At 40.4% G+C, this 23,436-nt stretch overlaps 1 protein-coding gene across 1 annotated transcript; it reads right to left on the bottom strand.

Annotated features, from left to right (window-relative positions):
- Window positions 1-496: 496 nt before the first annotated feature.
- LOC133081770 (glutathione S-transferase Mu 1-like) lies at window positions 497-21,650 on the bottom strand. Its single transcript, XM_061178134.1, is given in 5 exon segments — window positions 497-737; window positions 13,268-13,326; window positions 21,017-21,236; window positions 21,238-21,303; window positions 21,472-21,650. Coding segments are annotated over 5 exon segments (765 nt in total).
- Between the last annotated feature and the right edge of the window lie 1,786 nt (window positions 21,651-23,436).

Raw genomic sequence — 23,436 nt, 5'->3', positions numbered from 1 at the left:
GAGCCTTTGGCTATATTTGAGAATCAGTATTTCCACCCTTCACAATGTCTGCTAGAGTTGTCTCCTGATGCCTTCCTGTTGCTGTTTGTGCTTCTGGGGGCATTAGTGCCTTACTGCTTCCAGTGTTGTTGCTGTTGCCACCTGGAACACCAGGATGGTGGATGCCTCCACCACATCTAGAGTTGCCTGGGTCACAAGCATGGTCACTGCCATGGGGGGAGGGGGATGGTGGGAGACATCCAGGGTCACAGGTGCATCTGCCACCTCTAGAGTTGTTGGGTTCATGGGTGCCACCCCTGTGGTCAAGGAGGCTGGAGTCAAGTTGGCCTCCATGGCTGGAGGGATGGGGTCACAGGACCCACTGCTGCTGCTACCTGGTTTCCTGCAGCTGTGTGTGCCACTGCAGCTGGGAGGCCAGACTCATGTGCACAGCCTCCTGTGCTGCTACCAAGTGCTCTGGGGCTGCAGGTTCAGCTGTCACAGCCAGGGGCCCGGATCACAGGCACCACCTCTTCTGTTCCCCCAGTTCTGCCTCCTCCATGTGTTCCAGACCACCCACCTTTAGATGTACAGATGTGTGGAACTGTCCAGCATCCTGGTGTGTCAGGCAGAAGAATCTTTGCTGAGTTATGGGTGTTTTACTGGCTGTAGATTGAAGGGGCGGGACAACGGGAGCATCCGATGTCACTATGATCCTCACAAAATATTTTAATATGATTCTCCTTCTCTGAGTAAACCTACAAATATCACAATTTTTTCTGACCCTGAAAGTCAATTAGTCAGGGAACCCAATCTGGTTACCATGTGTCTGGGAGGAGACTGGCAATAAGCCATCTCTCTGGCTTCCACATTTCTCATAGTGGTGACCTTTCAAGAAGTGTATCTCACCTGCTTGACTGATTTTTCACCTTTCCAGGATTGTACTTTCGTCACAGGGAGGGAATGTAAAACTTGGGCACTACAGAGTTCCCTAAGGAGTTCTCACTGGTGTAGAAAGAACCTCAGGATTTTCAAAGACATCCTATGAATAAGCAAATACAGAGGTAACTGTGCATTTTCACCAGGGACTTCAGATTTGTAAGTTTCAAGGAAGCTGGTGGAAATGCGACAAGTGCTTTATTTCCTTGCTAATTTTCTGTTACCAAAGCCCCAATCCATTGAAAACATTAAGATGAATATTAAGCAAAGGTTAGGGATCACTTGTGTGTTAGCGATTTGACTTAAAGTTATTTCATAACCAATACTCACAATTGGCCCAAAGTAACACTAGATACAGTACCAGGACTTTTCCCCATAACCATCATACAGTTGGGGCTCAAGATCCTTGTACATAGAGCCTGGCATTAATCCCATGGCAGAGATGACATGATTGCAAGGAATAAATCTTTTTCAAGCTAACTTAAAGAAAACAGTCATCTCCAAGTCGTTGGTCAGAAAGCACACAGCCATGCTTTAGACAGGACTGGGGATAGGAGGTGAAAACCCTATAGGAGCTGAGAGAGCTGCTTTCTTTGCATCTGGCTAATTCTCTCTCCATGTCTGAACCTACTTTCTCTGTTGCACTTACATAGAAGCCAAATTTGTTTGTCCCAATCATGGCTTTTCACAGTTTCCCCCATTTGAGCACACAACAACGACTGAATTCAATCCCCATGTTCTAAATACAAATCCTCAGGAAAAGAAACCTGGTTTTGCCAGCTTGAATCATGTACCGACCTTTGGCCCAATCACTGGTGACAAGGGAGGGGACAGACTCCTATGGTCCATTACCCACTCAGCAAGAGCTGGGAGAGATTTCAGAGAAGAGGTATGGGCCACCATGAAAATTGATTGGCAGGCCATGATTGTGCCTTCTCCTTGACTACCAGTCTCAACTTTACCTGGTACCCCCACCACAACTATAGGTTCTAGCCAAAATGAACTACTAGCAGCTGCTTTAGGGTACAGGGTTCTTTCTCAGATGCCCTTTGCTTCTGCTTCTGCCTGGAATGCTTCCCACTTTTCACCACCACCTCCAGCACTCCCCACCCACTTCCCTTCCCTCACTAACTCCATCTTTCAGGTGAATACTCTAGATGTGTCAGGCATCCTATGTGGTCCCATCTCAAACTACATTCATCCTACTTGTAGGAATTAGAGGTGACTGTTTACCTGTCTGGCCGCACAATATGTATAAACTCCAAGAAAGCAGAGATGGAATCTTGTTCATTACTATATGTTCAGTGCTTGACAGAGTATTGGCAAGAGTAGGAAAAAGTGATACTAATTAAATGGGTGACTGGTCCAAGCTGTAAGACTCGGAGCGTGCTGTCATTGAGAAAACTCCCTGTTCAAGTATCTTATGACTAAATGCTATAATCTTTTATTTTCTGAGTCATACACAATACGACTTCCTTTTTTGAGATTGTTTTTATATCTGTCAGATAATTTTAAGTCTTGAAGTTTTATAGGATTGTCTTCAGATGAGTTGAGTGTTTCACTATCACCATTTTGGTTAAAGTTCAGTTGGATTTATACATTAAAGTTTTAAAAGAAAATTCCTCTTACCCATATTTCATTTGCTTCAAAGACATTTATGATAACTTCAAGTGGTGGTGACCCCAGAATTATGATCCTGAAATACCTTTGGATCATTGGTGCAGGATTTTGCAAGCAGGGTTGTGCATAGGTTGGGGTTCTCTGGGCAGGTCAGTGTGCTTAAAGTCTTTTGGCTTTGAAACCCTTTAAATATAAAAATAAATAAAATGAACGTCAGTTTTATCTGTTCCCACTGAGTACTCAGACATAAAACCTTTCATTTTCTGAGAACCCTAAAGAGACAACTTGGGATTCACCTCAATCATGTGTCATTGGCTCCTAAGAGAGATAAAAATTAGGCAACCACACACCACGTTGAGGGAAGGGGATTCAGATGTCTTTGCCGCCCTTTCCCTTGAGGTCTGGGAGTAGGGAGGGCCCTGCTTTGTGTTCCCGGGTCAGAATCCAGAGCCCCAGCAAGAGCTGAAACATGCAGCAGCCCTCTGAGCTTTCTGTCATCTAGCATTCACATTGCCTTGGCTTTGAAGCTAACAATGGAAAGCTAGAGTTAGATTTTTCAAACTGTGCCTTGTATAAATTTGCCTGGTGTCTGAAGGCTATTTTGAAAGTATATTTAGGCTTCTGGTACTCTGTGAAAGTACAGTTTTTAAAAATGTTGAGCTCGTTTGGTGAGTATAACTTCTGAAATAATTCACTTCTTTTCTCTTTTTAAGTAACAGCGTAATTTTAAACCAGTATCAATGTGTTTGTTCTAAAGTATATACTGTCTATAAGGGAAAGTAAGCTTTGATCATGTAGTTTCCTAGAGGAAGAAAACATACTTGTTTGACTTGACCCGCATGAACAAAGACAGAGGAACATTTTGTAACTTCTATGCTTATTACTTCATTTCTTTAACATTTGTTTAATTATTCATATTTTTGATATCTCTTCTTACCTATAACATTAACTACGAGTTACAAACTGTATGCATGTTTCTTCTGTAACATTAGAACAAAATCATGGAAAATATTTTCTGCTAATCTTCAGGTTCTCATAAATAGTTGCTCTGTAAATAATCATAAGAGGTGAGCTCAGGGTCTTCCTACTCTGTCATCTTCTATTTATTTTAAATGATAGAATCTTGATCAAATGTTAACATTCCAGTGATACAATTTCTATAGTGCTCAATATACATGAGTTACTGCTCTAAGTACTTCACAAACATTAACTCTTTTAATAGTACCACACAGAAACCCTGTGAGGTAGGTACTACTATTATCCACTTTTTACAGATGAGGAAACCAAGGTTTAGAGAGGCCCAAGGACTCATAACTAGTGAGCCAGGTGGAGTCCAGATTCAAATCTAGGCTGTCTGACTCCAGAGGCTGTGTGTGCTCTTAACCACTTTGTTTTATATAGAGAGATATAGATTAGCAGTTCTCAAATAGAGGTGATTCTGCTCCCCACCAGAGGACATTTGGCAAGGTCTGGAGACATTTTGCGTTGTCACAACTGAGAAAGAGGTCACAATGCACTGGCATCTAGTAGGTAGAGACCAAGGATGCTGCTGCTAAGCATCCTACAAAACGCAGGGCAGTCTGCCACAACAAGGAATTATCTGGAACAAACTTCAATAGCGCCAAGGTTGAGAAACTCTGATATGGATAGCTAGATGATAGATAGATAGGTGATGATAGATCAATGATAAATGAATGGATAGATAGATAGATAGATAGATGATAGGATTGAGGGCTATTGAAATTGATATAAAAGCTGGCCTCTTAAGATTCAATTATTTAAAGTTAAAAAATAATTTAAATTAACACTAAAAATTCCCATTGCTTCTGGCAAGGGGAGGATAGGGTCCCAGTCAAGGTGATTAAGTGTGATTAAGAATGACTGCCCTTTGTGGAATCACATGAATCATCTGGCTGTCACCATCCTGCTTGTTCCCTTTCTGGCTCTAAACTGCAGAGCCACGCAGTGGTGGAATTCTGCTCTTAGACCCTCACACTCTTGACCCTCTTCAGTCCTGATTCCAACACACAGGTTCCTCAAACAGTAGCACAGAAAAAGATAGATCCATCTCTACTCCCCAAACCTTCCAGCAGTTTCAGACTCAAAACAGGAGCACACAATTGGACAAGTCATCTGTCCTGTTCCTGAAGAACTGTCACTGAGAGATGGGTCTCTTGTCAGGGGGAGGGGGAGGGAACAGCTTCAGTGAGCATGTTAATGCACCAGTGTGGGAGGCAGGCAGGGTACATGACTGAAATGCTCTGAAAGACACAGGATAAGAATCAGGAAAGGGTGATGGTAGTTAGAAAGCCACAGAGACCCAAGCTTTTGATAGACATCTAATGCTGGGGAACCCTGACTTTGACATGTTAAGGCCTGAGGAGCATGCAGGTCATCCTCTTGACTACTTCCAGACCTGGCCAGTGAAAAAGTGTCTGCTGATGGAAAAAGCTGGAGACCCTCTGACCAAGAATTGCAGAGAAAGAGATGGAGGTCCCCCTAACTCCTCATGCAAACTTTCTTACTACCTCCCAGAACTCTGCCTGGGCTAGGTCATCTGGAGTAGAAGATGGCTTTGCCAAGTTAAATGAGAGCTCATGATATCATTCTCCTGGGCTTCCCTTCCACTGGCTTAATTAAAAGGAAACCCTCAAATATCTCCTCCACAGGGATCAAGCTCTGCATGTGTGGCAAGTATCTATTTGCTTCTTCTACTGGAGAAGAAAAAATATCTAATCTCTAATAGGGCACACTCTAGTAAAAATAATAGTTTTTCTCAAATTTAAGTAAATTTAACATTTAAGAAAGAAGGTCATCATTTTTCTGAGCTTTACATCCTCACCAACACATCACTGCCACTCCACCCTCAGGAAAAAAAATTATTCCTGTTTGATGGGGCCTTTGACTCACTAAAGGAGTTTCCTAAATCCATGTCAGAATTTGACATGAATTTCTACTAGTCAGTTGGGCAAATAAAAATGATTGGAATCTTCAACATACTTTTCTTTTATTTATGCTGTTCCTTCAGACCTGGGAGGTCCTTGTCGCCTGCGTGTGTCAGATGCTGTGTGACCCCATAAGATTTGCTTGCTTCATCACCATCATTATATCACACAACTGACCCTTTCAGAATAACTCTCTACCATCAAGAATATTCTTACCTACAAAAGACCTGTATGCAGAAAACTATAAGACACTGATGAAAGAAATTTAAGATGATACAAACAGATGGAGAGATATACCATGCTCTTGGATTCGAAAAATCAACATTGTGAAAATGACTGTACTACCCAAAGTAATCTACAGATTCAATGCAATCCCTATTAAACTACCAATGGCATTTTTCACAGGACTAGAACAAAAAATTTCAAAATTTGATGGAAACACAAAAGACCCTAAAGAGCCAAAGCAATCTTGAGAAAGAAAAATGGAGCTGGAGGAATCAGGCTACTGGACTTCAGACTATACTACAAAGCTACAGTAATCAAGACAGTATGGTACTGGCACAAAAACAAAAATATAGATCCATGGAACAGGATAGAAAGCCCAGAGATAAACCCACGCACATATGGTCACCTTAATTTTTATAAAGGAGGCAAGACTATACAATGGAGAAAAGACAGTCTCTTCAATAAGTGGTGCTGGGAAAACTGGACAGCTACATGTAAAAGAGTGAAACTAGAACACTCCCTAACACCATACACAAAAATACACTCAAAATGGATTAATGACCTAAATGTAAGGCCAGACACTATAAAACTCTTAGAGGAAAACATAGACAGAACACTCTATGACATACATCACAGCAAGACCCCTTTTGACCCACCTCCTAGAGAAATGGAAATAAAAGCAAAAATAAACAACTGGAACCTAATGAAACTTAAAAGCTTTTGCACAGCAAAGGAAACCATAAACAAGACAAAAAGACAACCCTCAGAATGGGAGAAAATATTTGCAAACGAAGCAACTGACAAAGGATTACTTTCCAAAATATACAAGCAGCTCATGCAGCTCAATATCAAAAAAACAAACAACCCAATCCAAAAATGGGCAGAAGACCTAAATAGACATTCTCCAAAGAAGATATACAGATTGCCAACAAACACATGAAAGGATGCTCAACATCACTAATCATTAGAGAAATGAAATCAAAACTACAATGAGGTATCACCTCACACCGGTCAGAATGGCCATCATCGAAAAATCTACAAACAATAAATGCTGGAGAGGGTGTGGAGAAAAGTGAACCCTCTTGCACTGTTGGTGGGGATGTAAATGGATACAGCCACTATGGAGAACAGTATGGAGGGTCCTTAAAAAACTAAAAATAGAACTACCATATGACCCAGCAATCCCACTACTGGGTATATACCCTGAGAAAACCATAATTCATAAAGAGTCATGTACCACAATGTTCATTGCAGCACTATTTACAATGACCAGGACATGGAAGCAATCTAAGTGTCCATCGACAGATGAATGGATAAAGAAGATGTTGCACATATATACAATGGAATATTACTCAGCCATAAAAAAGAAACGAAATTGAGTTATTTGTAGTGAGCTGGATGGACCTAGAGACTGTCATACAGAGTGAAGTAAGTCAGAAAGAGAAAAACAAATACTATATGCTAACACATATATATGGTATATGGAATCTAAAAAAAAAAAACAGGTCCTGAAGAACCTAGGGGCGAGACAGCGATAAAGACGCAGACATAGAGAATGGACTGGAGGACACGGTGAGGGGAAAGGGTAAGCTGGGACGAAGTGAGAGAGTGACATGGACTTATATATACTACCAAATGTAAAATAGATAGCTAGTGAGAAGCAGCCGCATAGCACAGGGAGATCAGCTCAATGCTTTGTGACCACCTAGAGGGGTGGGATAGGGAGGGTGGGAGGGAGACGTAAGAGGGAGGAGATATGGGGATATATGTATATGTATAGCTGATTCACTTTGTTATAAGGCAGAAACTAACACACCATTGAAAGCAATTATACTCCAATAAACATGTTAAAAGAAAGAAAAAGAATATTCTTACCTTTGACACTGGGTATGTTGTATACACAGTATTTTCTAGAGCCAATCCCCAGCCAAATTCCAATCATGCCACATTCTACAACCAGCACATGGTGGCTTGCAGTTCAAAGATTGCCTCTCTACTGGGTCTGCTCTTGAATCAGGGATCTTCTCCATCACTAACTAGACCATATGACAAGTTGTAGAGATTGTTCAATCACAGCATTGGTTTCTGCTCCCATACTAGGCTTTACCCATGGGGGCTCTTGCCACATGAAGTGCTTCACTGTCAAGGGAACATTTTGTTCCTTAAAGTTCTCAAAGAGAAGGATACTGGGGCACAAGCTCACATTTTCTAAGATATGATTACACTGATAAGGTTTTATATGCCCATGTTTATTCAAGCAATTTAACTGATATGCACTAGCACATTTTTTCCAGCAACATTTAAGTAATTAGCTAGTATTCTAGAAACAGTTCTTTGGCTAGTCTTTCAGAAAAGAACTGATGGCTAATTCTCTCTCTGACTTCTAACCACTGATCCATTTGTTCAAGGTTGTCAGCTGAATGAATGTGGAAAATGTTCCATTTGGAGAGGTCAAGGTTAAAACAGAATTCAGTCTCAGATTTACTTGGCTCTAGTGTAGAATTATGTGCTCCCATTTTTCTTAACTCCTGCCAGAAGAAGCAAAAAAAATGATATTCTGCTTCATCTTAGCTATATTCAGAGGATTGGTGAATTAAGAATTTATCCCATGTAGCTGACACTAAGCAGAGAATCAGCCAGAACAATGCCTAGCACACAGTAGGTGCTTAATAAGTATATGATATTGAAACGACTTAGTGACACCAAATTTGATGGCAGACATAACATCAGGATGCCCAGTCCCAGAGCGTGCCGTCTGCTGCTTAGGCACTCTGTTCTCACACATTGGTTTATTTTTACATGCACACATTTTACAAAAAAAAATGTTTTCATCTATAATTTAAATATCCAGCCAACTGTGCATAATGTTTAATGACATCCTATTAACAAAGAAACACTTTTAGAAGAACCACAGGGAAGTAACAATTGCTGCTTTTCTCCCCAGCACCTGATACAAGGTTTCTTGACAAGGGACAAATTGCATGACAGCTCTTGCTCACTTCCGGGGCCCACAGACTGAGTTTCAGGAGGCAAGTATCTTTTTCTATAGCCTGATCCTCAAAACAATGGCTGGAATGGCTTTAAGTGTGGTGGAAACAAGGCATCAGCACGGGTGACATGAACTGACAGACCCTGCTCAGCCTAAAAGCATCTCTACCTCTGATTGGCTGCTCATCGCCTGAAGACTGCCTATCAGAAGCTTTTCCTTTGTGTTAAGCACTGTCCTCTCCTCTAGAACCGCTTTAAATTTGCCTTGAGATGGAAGAAGTGAGGATCAGTAATACCGAGCCATGAGGTGAATCAATCATCTCTACTAGCAACATGAAGCAGGAACAGCTTAAGAGCAATGGAAGTCTCTTGGAATAGGGAAAGACCTCTGAAGAAAGGGTTGGGGGAGTGAGAAGTGTGGAGGCTTTGGTGCTGTTTAAACCCGTTATGAATGATATTTTAGAAAGTTAAGATTGAAAATACAAGCTTTGTAGTGGATAGTCTTGGGTTTAATTCCCACCTCCACCGCTTACTAGCTGTGTGGATATATGCAAGTCATTTAACATTTCCAACCACGTTTCCTCATCTATAAAATGGAGATATATAATAATACACCTGTATTAGTTTCCTGAGGCTGTCATAACAGATGACCACAAACTTGGTGGCTTAAAACAACGGAAATGTATTATCTCACAGTTCTGGAAGCCAGAAGTCCAAAATCAAAATGTCGGCAGAGTTGGTTACTTCTGGAGGCTCTGAGAGAGAATCCATTCCATGCCTCACTCCTAGCTTCAGGTAGCTGCAGGCAAACCTTGATGTTCCCTGGCTTGGGGCTATATAACTCCAATCTCTGCTTCTGAACCAGACCTTCTGTCTGAAGGTCTCACACAGACCTTCTCTGTGTCTCAAAAACTCCCTCTCCTTCCTCTTATATGGAGACTAGTCATTGGATTTACGGCCCACCCTAATCCAGGATGATTTCATTTTGGGATCCTTAATTTAATTACATCTGCAAAGATCCTTTTTCCAAATAACGTCACATTCACCAGTATAGGGGGTTAGGACTTGGGCTGTCAATTTGGCGGGACACTATTCAACCATTACATTATCATATATGGTTATTGTCAAGAGTTAGTGAGTTAATATACTAAAGACCTTAGCATACTACCCAGGGACAGTAAGAACTCAATAAATGATCACTACGATTTCAAACACATAAGTCCTCTTTACTTACAAGCTTACATAAGAACAAAGAAAGTCCTGCTCTATAGAAAAAGCATGATTACTATATTTTTAGTGTTTATGTGCCAACGCTTTGGTGTCTTTTCTCACAGTATTTGTTAGGTGGACGCATATTTGCTGACTTTGTACTTGGTTCTAAGATGCTTTACAAATATTAATTCTTTAACATCTGATAAGTGCAAAAACAGTGATAAAGTCAAAAGTGATAGTGAAGAGACTTGTAAAATTACTAGGAATGCTAAAATAGAGATTATATATAAAAAAGAAAGGTGAGACATCCAGACAAGATGATGTAGACATATCTCTCTCTGCTCCCTGCTAAACATGACTATGACCCCTAAAAACAACTCAAGAGACAATCAAAGAAAAACTCTGAAAGGTGGAAGATGGACCACAAGACTGGAGAAACACAACAGTGGCAGGGCATCTTTTGAACCACCACCCAACAGAAGAAGGCCAGGAAGGCCACCCAGACCTGGCATATCTTAACCCCCAACCTATTAAGAGAAAGGGCAGCCCAGATAGGCTCACTCCTCCCCCAGATGGAACAGGAGTCCCACTGATATTATTATGTGCACCTGGCAGAACCAGCAAGGGGAATCAATTGGAAACCCTACTGACAATAAATTACTAGGGTAAGCACTCTCTATCCTTACCCTGTTGGAGACTCACCTCCCCCACCTAGAGACACCACACAACTATAGGGCTCTGGCAAAGGGGGTCAACAGCACGAGTGCCAGCTGGGGAAGCATTTTGCTTCCCCATTGGACCTGAGGCTCCCCTCCTACACCCAGAGACACTGTGTATGTGTGCGTGTGTGTCTGTGTGCAGATTGGTCAAAGAGAGGAGATTAACAAGTGGATCATGCCACAGTAATTGTGTATGTAGCCTGGGATGTGCTCTCCATCTTCCACAGGCAGGGGGGGAAACTGTGACAGGATGCACCCAGCCCAGGAAGCCTATTTGTCCTTGCAGGCCTAAGACTCTCCCTGCCCCCACTCACAGACACTCAGAGGAACCCTCACGACAAGCACCCAACTAGGGAGGCACTCGTCATCCCCCACAGACAGGAGGAACCTGCTAAAACAAGCACCAGGAAACACCATTCAACTCTGAAGAAGGGAGACTCCCTTCCCCCACCTACAAGATCCAGGCAGCCAAGCCTGAGCAAACTTCTTCAGCCCCTTCAGACAACACTGGCAAGGATCAATGAGAGCCCCAGTGACATGATATAAACCAAGTGGACAAAAATAGGACCACAAAGGCTCTGAAAATTATATTGTCTTTGGAACCACAGTCCCCAAATTAGGCCAGGACCTGCATGCTAAACCTCAATAAAGTGAATGCCTGTTAAAATTAAAAAGTTAGTGGGGACTAACTTTTTAGTCTCCTAGTGTAATAGCCAAAATTTCCAATATACAATTGAAAATCACTCCTCATCAGGAACCAAGAAAATCACAACCTGAAGGAAAAAAAACATTTAATTGATGTCAATGCTGAGATGAGTCAGGTGTTGGAATTATCTGAGAAAGATTCAGTAAACAATTACAAATTATATTGAAACAAGTGAAAAATGATTTTTAAAAATCTCAGCAAAGAAACAGAAATTATAAAAAACTAAATGGAAATTAAGAAGTGAAAATTATGAGAAATAAAAACTCACTGGATGGGCTCAATAGTACAGGAGAGATGAGAGAAGATATTGTAGAATCAGTGAACTTGAGGGCAGATCAATAGAATTTATTCAAATATTTTCAAAACATATATCTGACAAAGGACTTGTATCCAGAATAAATAAGGAACTCTCAAATGCAACAGTAAAGAAATAATCCATCCAATTAGAAAATGGGCAAAAGACATAAACAAGCATTTCACCAAAGAAGATATCTAGATAAAAATAAACACATGAAAAGATATTCAATATCATTAGCCATTAGAGAAATGCAAATTAAAACCACAATGAGATATCACTACATACTTATCAGAAGAGCTAAAGTAAAAAATATTGGGTTTCCATGGTGGCACAGTGGTTAAGAATCTGCCTGCCAATGCAGGGGACACGGGTTTCAGCCTTGGTCCGAGAAGATCCCCACGTGCAGCGGAACAGCTAAGCCCGTGTGCCACAACTACTGAAGCCTGCGTGCCTAGAGCCCGTGCTCCACAACAAGAGAAGCCACTGCAATGATAAGCCTGCGCACCACAACGAAGAGTAAGAGTAACCCCCGCTCGCTGCAACTAGAGAAAGCCCGCGCGCAGCAACAAAGACCCAATGCAGCCATAAATAAATAAATAAATAAATAAATAAATAAATAAAATTTTAAAATAATAAAATAAAATAAAAATATTGATAACACCAAAATGCTGACAAGCATTTGGAAAAACTGGATCACTCATACATTGTTGGTAGGAATGTAGAATGGTACAGTCATTCTGTAAGTTGATCTGGCAGTCTCTTAAACAAACTAAACATAAAATTACCATATGAACCAGTAATTGCACTCATAACGTGAAAACTTAAAATTCACACAAAAACCTTACACAAATGTGATAGTCCAAAACTGGAAGATAACCCAAATGTCCTTCAACAGGTAAATGGTTAACCAAGTGGTAATATATTCATATCATTGAATACTACTCAGCAATAAAAAGAAACAGACTATTGATAAACATAACAACTTTGATGAATCTCTAGAGAATTATGCTAAGTGAAAAAAATAAGCCAATTCCAAATGGTTACATGCTGTATTATTCTATTTATGTAACATTTTTGAAGAGATAAAATTTTAGAAATGGAGAACAAATTAGTGGTTGCCAGGGGGTCAGATGAAGGGAGGTAAGGTGGTGGATATAACTATAAACGGACAACAGGATGGACTCCTGTGGTGATGAAAATGTTCTGTTCCTGGACTGTTTCAATGTCAGTATCCTGGCTTTGCTATTTTGCTACAGTTTTCAAGATACTACCATTGGGAGAAACTAGGTAAAGGGTACACAATTTCTTTCTGACTTGTTTCTTACAACTGCATGTAAATCTACAACTATCTCAAAATTAAAAGTTTAAATAAAAGGAGATGCAAGATGGTGACCATTGCACATGCAAATAGAATGAATCGTAGGAACATTTCTCCAGGGCAAAGAGCAAATCCTGTGACATAGTATGAAAAGTGCTTTGCTTGTGCACTCCACTGTAAACTACAAGAGAGGAGGAGACAAAATTGACCAAATATAGAAAGGTTTGCTCACAGGGAGCTGACCTGAATCACTGTGGGCACATGATGGCCTTGATGGTAGTTAAAGCCAGGGTTCAGTTTTAGAACTTGGAGACTCACCTGAGGGAACTTTTGCCTCCAGCCTTAGGTGGTTCCGTAGAGTCAGGGCCTGTTCCAATCTGCACAATATAGAAGGGACTAGTGGGGGTAGTGTGAGTGTGGACATATGGATGCTAAGGATATCCATACATCTCTCGTGGAGCCCACCAAGAATGAGGTTACCAACCTCAGTGGGTGTTCCATATCAATGGAACATGGGGAAAAGCTGCCTGAGAGAATACATTCCAGCAGGTTAAAAAACAGGTGACCAGGGACTTCCCTGGTGGTGCAGTGGTTAAGAATCTGCCTGCCAACACAGGGGACACGGGTTCGAGCCCTGGTCCGGAAGGATCCCACATGCCACAGAGCAACTAAGCCCATGTGCCACAACTACTGAGCCTGCGCTCTAGAGCCCGCGAGCCACAACTACTGAGCCCGTGTGCCACAACTACTGAAGCCCACGTGCCCAGAGCCCGTGCTCCGCAGCAAGAGAATCCACCACAGTGAGAAGTCCACGCACTGCAATGAAGAGTAGCCCCCGTGCGCCGCAACTAGAGAAAGCCGCGTGCAGCAACGAAGACCCAATGCAGCCAAAAATAAATAAATAAATAAATTGATTAATTTAAAAAAAATCAGGTGACCAAATTTATAGGTCGGAAGGACCATATCGCAATCCAATTGGTGTAAATGCTTCCAGGAACTTCAAACATAAACGTATGTGGTTTACTCACTTTAGACCAACACACAATTGACCATAGGAACAGTCTTCCAAGTCCTTGCTCACTCATAAGGAGAGTAGTTTCTCTACTTCATAAATTTAGAGACATGATCCCCTACAAGATTTGCTTCTAAATTGAAGCAAACCACAAACTGTCAATCTTTACAATCCTCAAATTCTCCAACTTTAGTTTAGCACTCAAGGGAGTCAGTTGGCTGTGGAGAGAGAAAGTGAGAGCCTTTCTGGGGGAAAAAAGGTCCCAAATTACAACAGAACTTTCCAGAATGAGAAACCATAGTTGGAACATGGTTTGGGCTCAATCCAGGCCTCTACTGATGTGGGGCTACAGAAACAGAACCCTGAATTCCTGACATAGTAACTACCTTTGCTCTCAAACCACCGGTGAGTGTTCTCCAACTCTGTGGCATAGTTATCCTAGACATCACTGAAAAAGGAGAAATCTACAAACATTTTTTTGGGCTGAAAAGAAAGGTTTTTGGCAATGGGAGATTTGGATCTGGGAAGAAAAAAATGCATTGAACTTTTCTCTGTCATCTCACAGGAACTCTGAGGGGAACTTTGGAGTCCTGCTTGGTATTAGGAGATAAAAAGGGGACAAAAGTTTCTCCACCCTGAATCTGGTGGCGGAGGCCTCCTCAGTGCCAAATGACACAAAAGTTCTCTTCCTTGACTTTAAAAATATGCTCTCCCACTGAGATGAGATTCAATATGTGCAGTTAGGTAACATATTTCTTTTAGAAATTGTGGAAATGGCTGTGATGTCACTGATAATAACTGTGTAGGACAATGTTTTCTAAAGACACTTTGAGGAAAAAGTGTCCAGTGTCAAATAAGTTTGTGAAATGCTGCATCATCTACTTTTTAAATAGCAAATTAAAGTCTGGGAGAGGTGCACTGTTAAGAATCCTGTGTAAATTTGTTTAACTTGGCTTGTCAAAAACTTATTTGATCACACAACCCTGTCAAGGTATACATTTCCAAAAGTTAAAAATCATGACTATCATACAAACATAGTATGCATGTCCAAAGTTTATTTTAACACGAAGATTTATTTAACTTGTTAATGAGGGTATGTATTAATGCTAGCTCAAAGAAGGATCTGAGAGACTAGTATATACAGTCACTGAAAGAAGGAATGCTGAAATAAGATTGCTAAATTGCTGAAACATAAAACAGCTAAATGTCTTACAGGGGAGCAATACTATTGGAATTATATTTTTCACTGGACAGAAATTATTTGTATTTCTACTGGACAAAAATCACTGGCAACTTCTATAATTTAGCCTGTAACTTCACAGAATCTTTGCCTTAATCAACGGTAAATAGTAAGTCAAACAATGGTATGTTTCTCTAGAGCAATAATTCTCAAAGCGTGCTCCCCAGACCAGCAGCACCAGCATCACCTGGGATCCTGTTAGACATGCAATTTCTTGATACCCACTCAAGACCTACTGAATCAGAAACTCTGGGCTAGGACACAGCATTATGTGTTTTAACAAGCCTTCCAGGGCATTCTGATGCTTATGAAAGTTTGAGAACCACTGACCGAGGGAATCGATCTTCACGCAATATGAGTATATTGCCAATATTCCAGTATGACCTTGCAAAGATATGTAGTCATACTTTTGCCTATTTCTAAATTTTGGATAAATCTTCTTAGCCTATTTTTCAGTATCACACTGGAAATGTGAATGTACAATGAATAAAAACCATCCAGAGGTTTAGAAAGAGGAAGACATTTGTTATTTTCTATTTCATCCTCCTTCAAATAACAGTTCAAGTCACACCTTCTCCAAGAAAACACTCTAACCATTTTTAACCCTCTCCAATCTCTCTCCTCCTTTATCTTCTATAGACTCCTAATTTGCACAGTTTAACCATTCGTTTAGCACAATGCTAATAGTTTTGTATGTGTTAATTTTATTCCCGCATTGAAAACTGCATGAAGGCAGAAATTGTGACTTAGGCCCTCTTCTCAATCTGAACTTTGATGTAGTCACAGCATCATAGATTCTCAAGATTGGAATGTACTTTGAACATCAACTTGTCCAGCTAAGTATGCAATATTAGAATTCTCTTCTCATCTGTAGTAGGCAGAATTCTAAGATGCACCCCCCAGGTTTCCCCCACCCCAGTGTACACACTTTGCATATTCCCCAGGCAGTGAATATGATGAAGTTTACTCCCATAATTAGGTTATGTTATATGGCACAATTGACCTTAAGACAGGGAGATTATTCAGGTGGACTGACTTAATCACGTGAGCCCTTTAAAAGTGTAATAGTTTCCTCCGACTGGTCACAGGAGAGGAAGTCAGATACTCAACCACCAGAAAGATTCAACACGCTATTGTTGACTTGAAGATGGAAGGAGACACATGACAAGGAATGTGTGCAACCTCTAGAAGCTGAGAGCCACCACTGGCTAACAGCCAACAAGGAAATGGAGACTTCAGTCCTACAACTACAAGGAACTGAATTCTAATAAGAATGAACTTTGGAGTGGATTTTTCCCTAAAACCTCTAGATGAGAATTCAGCTTGACCAACACCTTGATATCAGTCTTGTGACACACTGAGCAGAGAACCAGTCATGCTCTGCTAGACTTCTGACCTACAGAACTGTGAGCAAATAAATGTATGTTGTTTTAAGTTTCTAGCAATTTGTTATGCAGCTATAGAAAACTAATATACCATTTTTCCAAGAGTTAAGTTGGCTTCTTCTTGTATACTTGGGGCAAAAAGAAGCTTATGCTCCATACCCCAGGGTCACTTGCACCCTCTATTCTTGCAAGGCAACTCATTCTGATTTTAGACAGCTCTGACTTTTAGAGAGTGCTTGATCTTACTGAACATTCACTCATCAATATTCCCTTTACTCTTGTCTTAATCTGTTCAGACTACTATAACAGAACACCATAGATAGAGTGGCTTATGAACAACACACATTTGTTTCTCATAGTTCTGGAGGCTGGGAAGTCCAAGATCAAGGTGCAGGCAGATTCTGTGTCTGGTGAGAGCCCACTTCCTGGTTCATAGATGGTACCTTCTCCCTGTGTTCTCACATTGTGGAAGGGATAAGGGAGCTCTGTGGAGTCTCTTTTGTAAGGGCACTAATCCCACTCATGAGGGTGCTGCCCTCATGACCGAATCACCTACAAAAGGCTCCATCTCCTAATACCATTACATTGGGGGTTAGGATTTCAATATATGAATTTGAAGCGGACACAAACTTTCAGTCTATAGAAACCCCTTAGAGCCATACAATGCAAGTCTGAGATTGTTTCCATTTGCTTTCATTCTTCCTTGTGGCTGGTGCTGTCAGACAGTGATTTGAGCCGCACAACGGCCTGAGTAGAGGGTTCCATAGCACCCAGGGCTAACTATGTAGACTCAGAGACCCCATCTAGCTTCTGAGCCTGTGTTCATTCAAATACACCACACTTTACATCAGAGAAATTTTTATCACTACACTGCCTCAGTATGGAGCATCAGGGTAAGCTAGGTTGTTTTAGAGAAAGTGTCAGCAAACTTTTTCTGTATAGTAAATAATTTTAGGCTTTGAGGGCAATGCAGTCTTTGTCACAACTACTCTGCCATTAGAGCAAAAAGAAGCCATAGACAATAAATGGGCACATTTGTGTTCCAATAAAACTTTATTTGTAAAACATGTTTCCTGCTGGATTTGGCCTACAGGCTGTACTTAGCCACTCTACTGTAGTTTGGCTCTAGAGGGTTTCACACCAACAATTAAATTTAAATGCCCAGGTTAGAAGTAGCATATGTTCCTTTAACTCGTAACTCATTGGCCAGAATTAAACACGTGGCCCCACTCAGCTACAGGGAGCAAGGATGTATAATCCTACTGTATTCCCAGAATGAGGAAAGCAGGAAATACCCGGAGAATAATATGAATGACAACCACAGAGTGCATGTATTAAAGTTGCATGTTTGCATGCCTGTCTTTTCTACTACAGAGTAAACCCTTCAAGGTCAAGAACCTATCTTATACACAGAGCCAAACAAATGTAGTAGATGTGCATAAAAAGAGAGAAGCTGAGGGAAGGGAAAAGGAATTACAAAAAAGCCAGTGGACAGGACTGTGATTGTACTGGTAATGAGGGAAATAATTATCGTTATTGGTAGTGGCGATAGTTATAGTGATTATATTGTTAAAGCTAGTAGTGGTGATGTTCTTAAACGAGCAATCTATACTCCTATATTCATCTTCCACTATATTCTCAACCCATTTCAACCTGACTTCTTCCCCCAACTCCCAATTCCCTGAAACTATGCTTGCTAAAGTCACAAGTAACCTCCTATTTGCTAAATGTAATAGGCAAATTTTTTAATCCTTTTCTTGCTGAACTTCTCTGCTATATGTAAAACCACCAAACATTACCTTCTTGAAATTTTCGACTCCATGCACCTCTGTGACACAGCAATTTCATGGTTCTCCTCTGTGTCTCCCCAACCATTCTCTGAACTTCACCTACTCTTCCAATTCCTTAAATATTAATATTTCTTAGGACTTTATCCTCCTCCTGCTCCTTTTCTCACTCTGCTATCATCACCTGGATGGTCTCACCTACTCGCATAGTTTTCACCACCTTCTATAATGCTGTTGACTCCCATACCCATATTGCCTGTCCGTACTTTCTCCCGACTTTCAGAATCATGCATTCAACTTTTAGTCTCATACTCTCGCCAGGAAGTCCCATGGATATTTCAAACAAAACATGGCAGAAAATACACTCCTGTCATATCTCAGTGGTTGCAATGCCATCCACACCAGTCATCCAAGCTAGAAACCTGCGAGATGTTATGCACTCTTCCTCCGCGGTCCCATCTCCTTGTCTAGCCCAAATATTTCTTTCTCTTTCTTCCTTTCTAGAATACTGTCTTGGACTGTATTCCTATCAACTTTCATCTAGATTACCAAACAGCTTTCTAACTTATTTCCCTAATTCCTTTGGTTTTATTGTAAAATGTTTTGTACAGAAAACTATAGCAATAAATATAAGATATATCCATGCATCCACCACCCTGCTTTATCAAATCTTAATTTGTTATAATATTTGTAACTGATTTTTAAAGGAAAATAATAATAGATCTAGGTGAATTTCCATGTGTTACCACCCCTAATCTCATTTTCTCCCTTTTCTCCCCAGAGACAATCAGTATCATGAATTTAGACTTTGTCATTATCATGCAAGCTTTAGTTAAATGATTACATTTGTATACATCCCTAGAACATATATAGTATTATTTTTCAGGTTTTAAACTTTATATGTGAGACCAAACCACATGAATATTTCTGAAATTTGCTTTTCACTAGGTATTATGTGTTATAAACTACAATTTGAAGGCACCCTGAGGACTTCAATTGGATTTATAGGTTGATATTTTATCCAGCAAACCTCTTATTTGTTTTAATAATTTATGTGTAGGTTCTCTTGAATTTTCCTGAATTTTCTATGTGGACTATCACACAGTCTGCAAATAAAGACAGCTTGTCTCTTCCTAATCCAGTTTGGATACACTTTGTTTTTCTTGACTTTTCGCATTGGTTAATAACTTCAATATAATGTAGGACTGAAGCATTTATTAATGTTTATTGAAATCCTGACTTTATGGGAATATGTCAAAAGTGTCACAATTAAACATATGTTTGCCCTAGGTTTTGGATGGATACATTTGATTGAATTTTATCAAGTGCTTTTTCTGCTCAAGTGATATGATTATAGGACTGTGTTTTTTTTAGTGTGGTATATCACTTTAATAGATTTTCTGATAATTAATTATCATTTTGTTTCTGGGATAAACTCTAGTTGGTTGACGTCTTGAATTCTTCCTGGGATTTGTTTTAATCAGGTATGGTAAAGTGACAGATATGGAGACAACTGCCTTTGAAATAAGAGTTTATTACTCACAGTTTCCAAGAGAAGAGGACATGTCACACCATGCAGGGCCACATGGGGAAGTACTAGGGTCGGTTAGGAGGCAGAAGGAGAATGGGAAAAATATGAGCACAAGCCTTCATTGTTGTTTTGGTGGGAAGAAAAAGGCAAGAGAAGTTAAGCATTTTAGGATTGGTTAGTTTGAATAATTTCAGTGGGCTCTGGGCTATGAGGGTGGTCCTCAGTTGTCCTGTACCTGCCCCTGGAGTGATTTAGGGCAGGGGGAATATTGGCTTGGTGTGTGAGAGTTCAATAAAGGAGGTAGATGGGAGCATGGACTATGGATTGGTTGGTTTGCATATCAAAGACATCCTGGCAGGCAAGTTGTTTAATATCACTAGGAATTAGCTAGCTCTGAAAGGGGTAGTCTCTTCAGGATTAGCAAGGCCCCGAGATGTCAAAGCCTCATATAAAATACAGAAAATAAAAGATATGATTAGTACAGTTGAGATGCTTTTATTTATTTATTTATTTTTAGTGCTGTTGGGTTTGATATGGTAACATTTGCTTCATGAGATAGGTCTAGGATTTTCTTCTCTTGTACATTACTTCATAAACTCTATGTGTGTGTGTGTGTGTGTGTATGTATGTGTGTGTGTGTGTGTGAGAGAGAGAGAGAGAGAGAGAGAGAGAGAGAAGGCTTTACTGGGGATCAGGCAGGGCTGGGACAGGGACCATGCTGGGGGAGCAGGGTCTCCACATCAGGCCAATACTGGTCTTCAGAGCAGTGTTGGGGCGCTCAGGGCTGAGCTCTACTAGAGAAGGGTCCAATCAGGTACCTCAAAGCAGAGGCAACCACTGAAGGGAAGGATGGTCTGGTTGGCTTATGCAGGGAGGATAAGATTGGGGGGGTGGGGAATTGCTAAAGAAAAGTAAGGTACAGTAAACCTTTAAAGGGCCAAGATGAACAGAGATTAGAGGAGGGAAAGGGGTCTAATAAGGCCTGAGGGATGGGGGAGGGGAAAGAAAAGAAGGAGAAAGGAACAAGAGGGATGATTCTGGGGGTACAGAGAGGTCCAGCTTTTCTTCAGGGCCCCAGTGAAGCAGGGACAGCTCTTATCTTCTGGTCTTACAGCAATCTTTATGTACACAGGGCCTGGGCAAAGGCAGCTGAACTTTATGTAAGCAGAAATCGTCTTCAGGCCTTCTAAGTGGGCAATGAAGTCTTTCATGTTTGGAAATGCATCCAGGCACTAGGGCTCAAATATATGGTGCAGGTCAAGACTGTCATAAGCAAGAAAATCCACAGAGGTGATCTTGTCTCCTGCAAACCATGGACTCTTCCCCAGAAAGTGAGAAGAGCTTCATCTTTTCACAGAGCTCCTCCAAGTACTTAGGCTTCAGTTTCTCAAAGTCAGGGCTGTAGCAGACACTGACCAGCTAATTGGAGGTGTCTATAACCTAGTTCTCAAAAATGTCCACATGAATCTTCTCTTCTGTCTCCCCTCATAGGTTGTACTTGTAAGCAATGTAGCAAAAGATGGCATCGCTCTGGGTGATCTCAAGAGCATCATCAATTAAACAGGGCAGATTGGGAAAGTCCAGGCCTGGCTTCAACTTCTCATTCAGCCACTGGCTTCTGTCATGGTCAGGAGCATCCCCCACCATGTACTTCTTTTCCTCATAGTTTAAGTCTTTGTATTCCAGAAGCAGGCAGATGGTATGAGCCAGCCTGTGAATGTTCCAGTGACCCAAGTTCATGGCCATGGTTTAACTTTCTGTGGACTCAGGGGATGGCCTCAGTGGAGCTAGGCTGAAACTTCATCCTTGCAATTTTCCTTTAAGTTAGAAATTTTATCAAAATAAAAAGTTATAGGGAAGAAGGAAGGAAGGACGGAAGGAAGGAAGGAAAGAAGGAAGGAACCAGAGGACTGTGAGCCGCTCTAGCAAATTAATAAAACCCAAGGAGGGGGTCGTGGGAACCTCTGATTTATAGTCAGTTGGTCAGAAGTACAGGTGACAACCTGGGCTTGCAATTGGTATCTGAAGTGTGTTGGGGGGGGACAGTCTTGTGGGACTGAACCCTTAACCTATGGAATCTGATGCTGTCTCCGGGTAGATAGTGTCAGAACTGAGTTGAATCATAGGACCCCCAGCTAGTGTCTGGAGAATTGTTTGGTGCTATGGGGAAACCCCACACACTCACACATTGGAAATCTGGAGAATCAGATCCCATTGAGTGATATACCATAGTTATGAATAAGATATTCTCTGGATATATTGTATAACACAAGGAATATAGCCAGTATATTATAATAACTATAAATGGAGTATAACTTTTAAAAATTGTGAATCACTATATTGTACACCTGTAACATATAATATTGTACATCTACCATAAATCAATTTTTAAAAAAGAATTGAAAACAGGGACTCAAAAAAATAATAAACAAAAAATAAATAAAGATATTCTCTCTTATCCTAACACATTGAGTGATCCAAGAAACTCCTTAGAAATCAGTATAAAATTGGAAAAGTAGTCTCAGTTTGATTACACTTCAAGAGGCCTAGAAGAGAAAATGTAAGATTTCTGTGAAGGGACTCATTCTCAAAATGGGCCACAAAGGATTTCCACGCATAAATATTTTCTCCCCTTCCACCAAGCATGAGCTCATAATAAAAAATTACAACCAATACAAGAAAACAGGCCACCATGAATAAGAATCAGCATAAAAAAAACATGAAGAGTACTATTCGTTTGAACTTCATATAATGGAATTATACATATACTTCCTAAGCACATTAAATTGGCTAAAAAAAATAAGAAATTAAAAATCATGGAGAGAAATACTGTTACCAACAAAACAAACAGAAAGATTTGAAAACGAGCAAAATGAAATTTTCAGAAATAAAAAAATATAGTTTTTGAAATTACCAACTCAATGGATATGTTAAACAACACACTATACATAGCTGAAGAGAGTGATGCTGAACTAGAAAAATAGTATGAAAAAAATTACCTAAATGGAGTACAACTGAAAAGGAAATAAAAGATGTAAAAGCACAATTAAGAGACTTAGAGAATAGAATAAGAATGTTCACCATATCTCTAATAGAAGTTCCAAAAGAAGAGAACACAGAACATGAAAGAAAGATAATATTTGAAAAGATAATGACATTGAGAATCATACTAAATATCAAGCTGGATAAGTAAAAATAAATCCCCAAAACACACTCAGACACATCATAGGGAAACTGCAGTATTCCAAAGACCAAGAGAATATCTTAAAAACTATCTGGGAAAAAAACTGGCAGATTAAATACAGACTGACTTCATACTCCTTATCCAAAAGATAAGGAGGACAATGGGGAGCTGAGAGAAAATAGCAATCTTTTAAGATCAGTTGAAAGAAAGAGATTTGTAGACAATGCTGAGCTTACTACCAACATATCATCAATGAAGAAATTTATACTTCACAGTCACCAAAATCCTGGATGCTTTTTTCTGCTTCTCAACCTGGAACTCAGCAAGTCCAGTACTACTGCTTTGCTT

The sequence above is a fragment of the Eubalaena glacialis genome, chromosome X (genome assembly GCF_028564815.1).
Source record: "Eubalaena glacialis isolate mEubGla1 chromosome X, mEubGla1.1.hap2.+ XY, whole genome shotgun sequence".
Taxonomy (NCBI): domain Eukaryota; kingdom Metazoa; phylum Chordata; class Mammalia; order Artiodactyla; family Balaenidae; genus Eubalaena; species Eubalaena glacialis.
The sequence above is the reverse complement of the archived record's forward strand: the minus strand, read 5'-3'. Positions and strand labels throughout refer to the sequence as shown.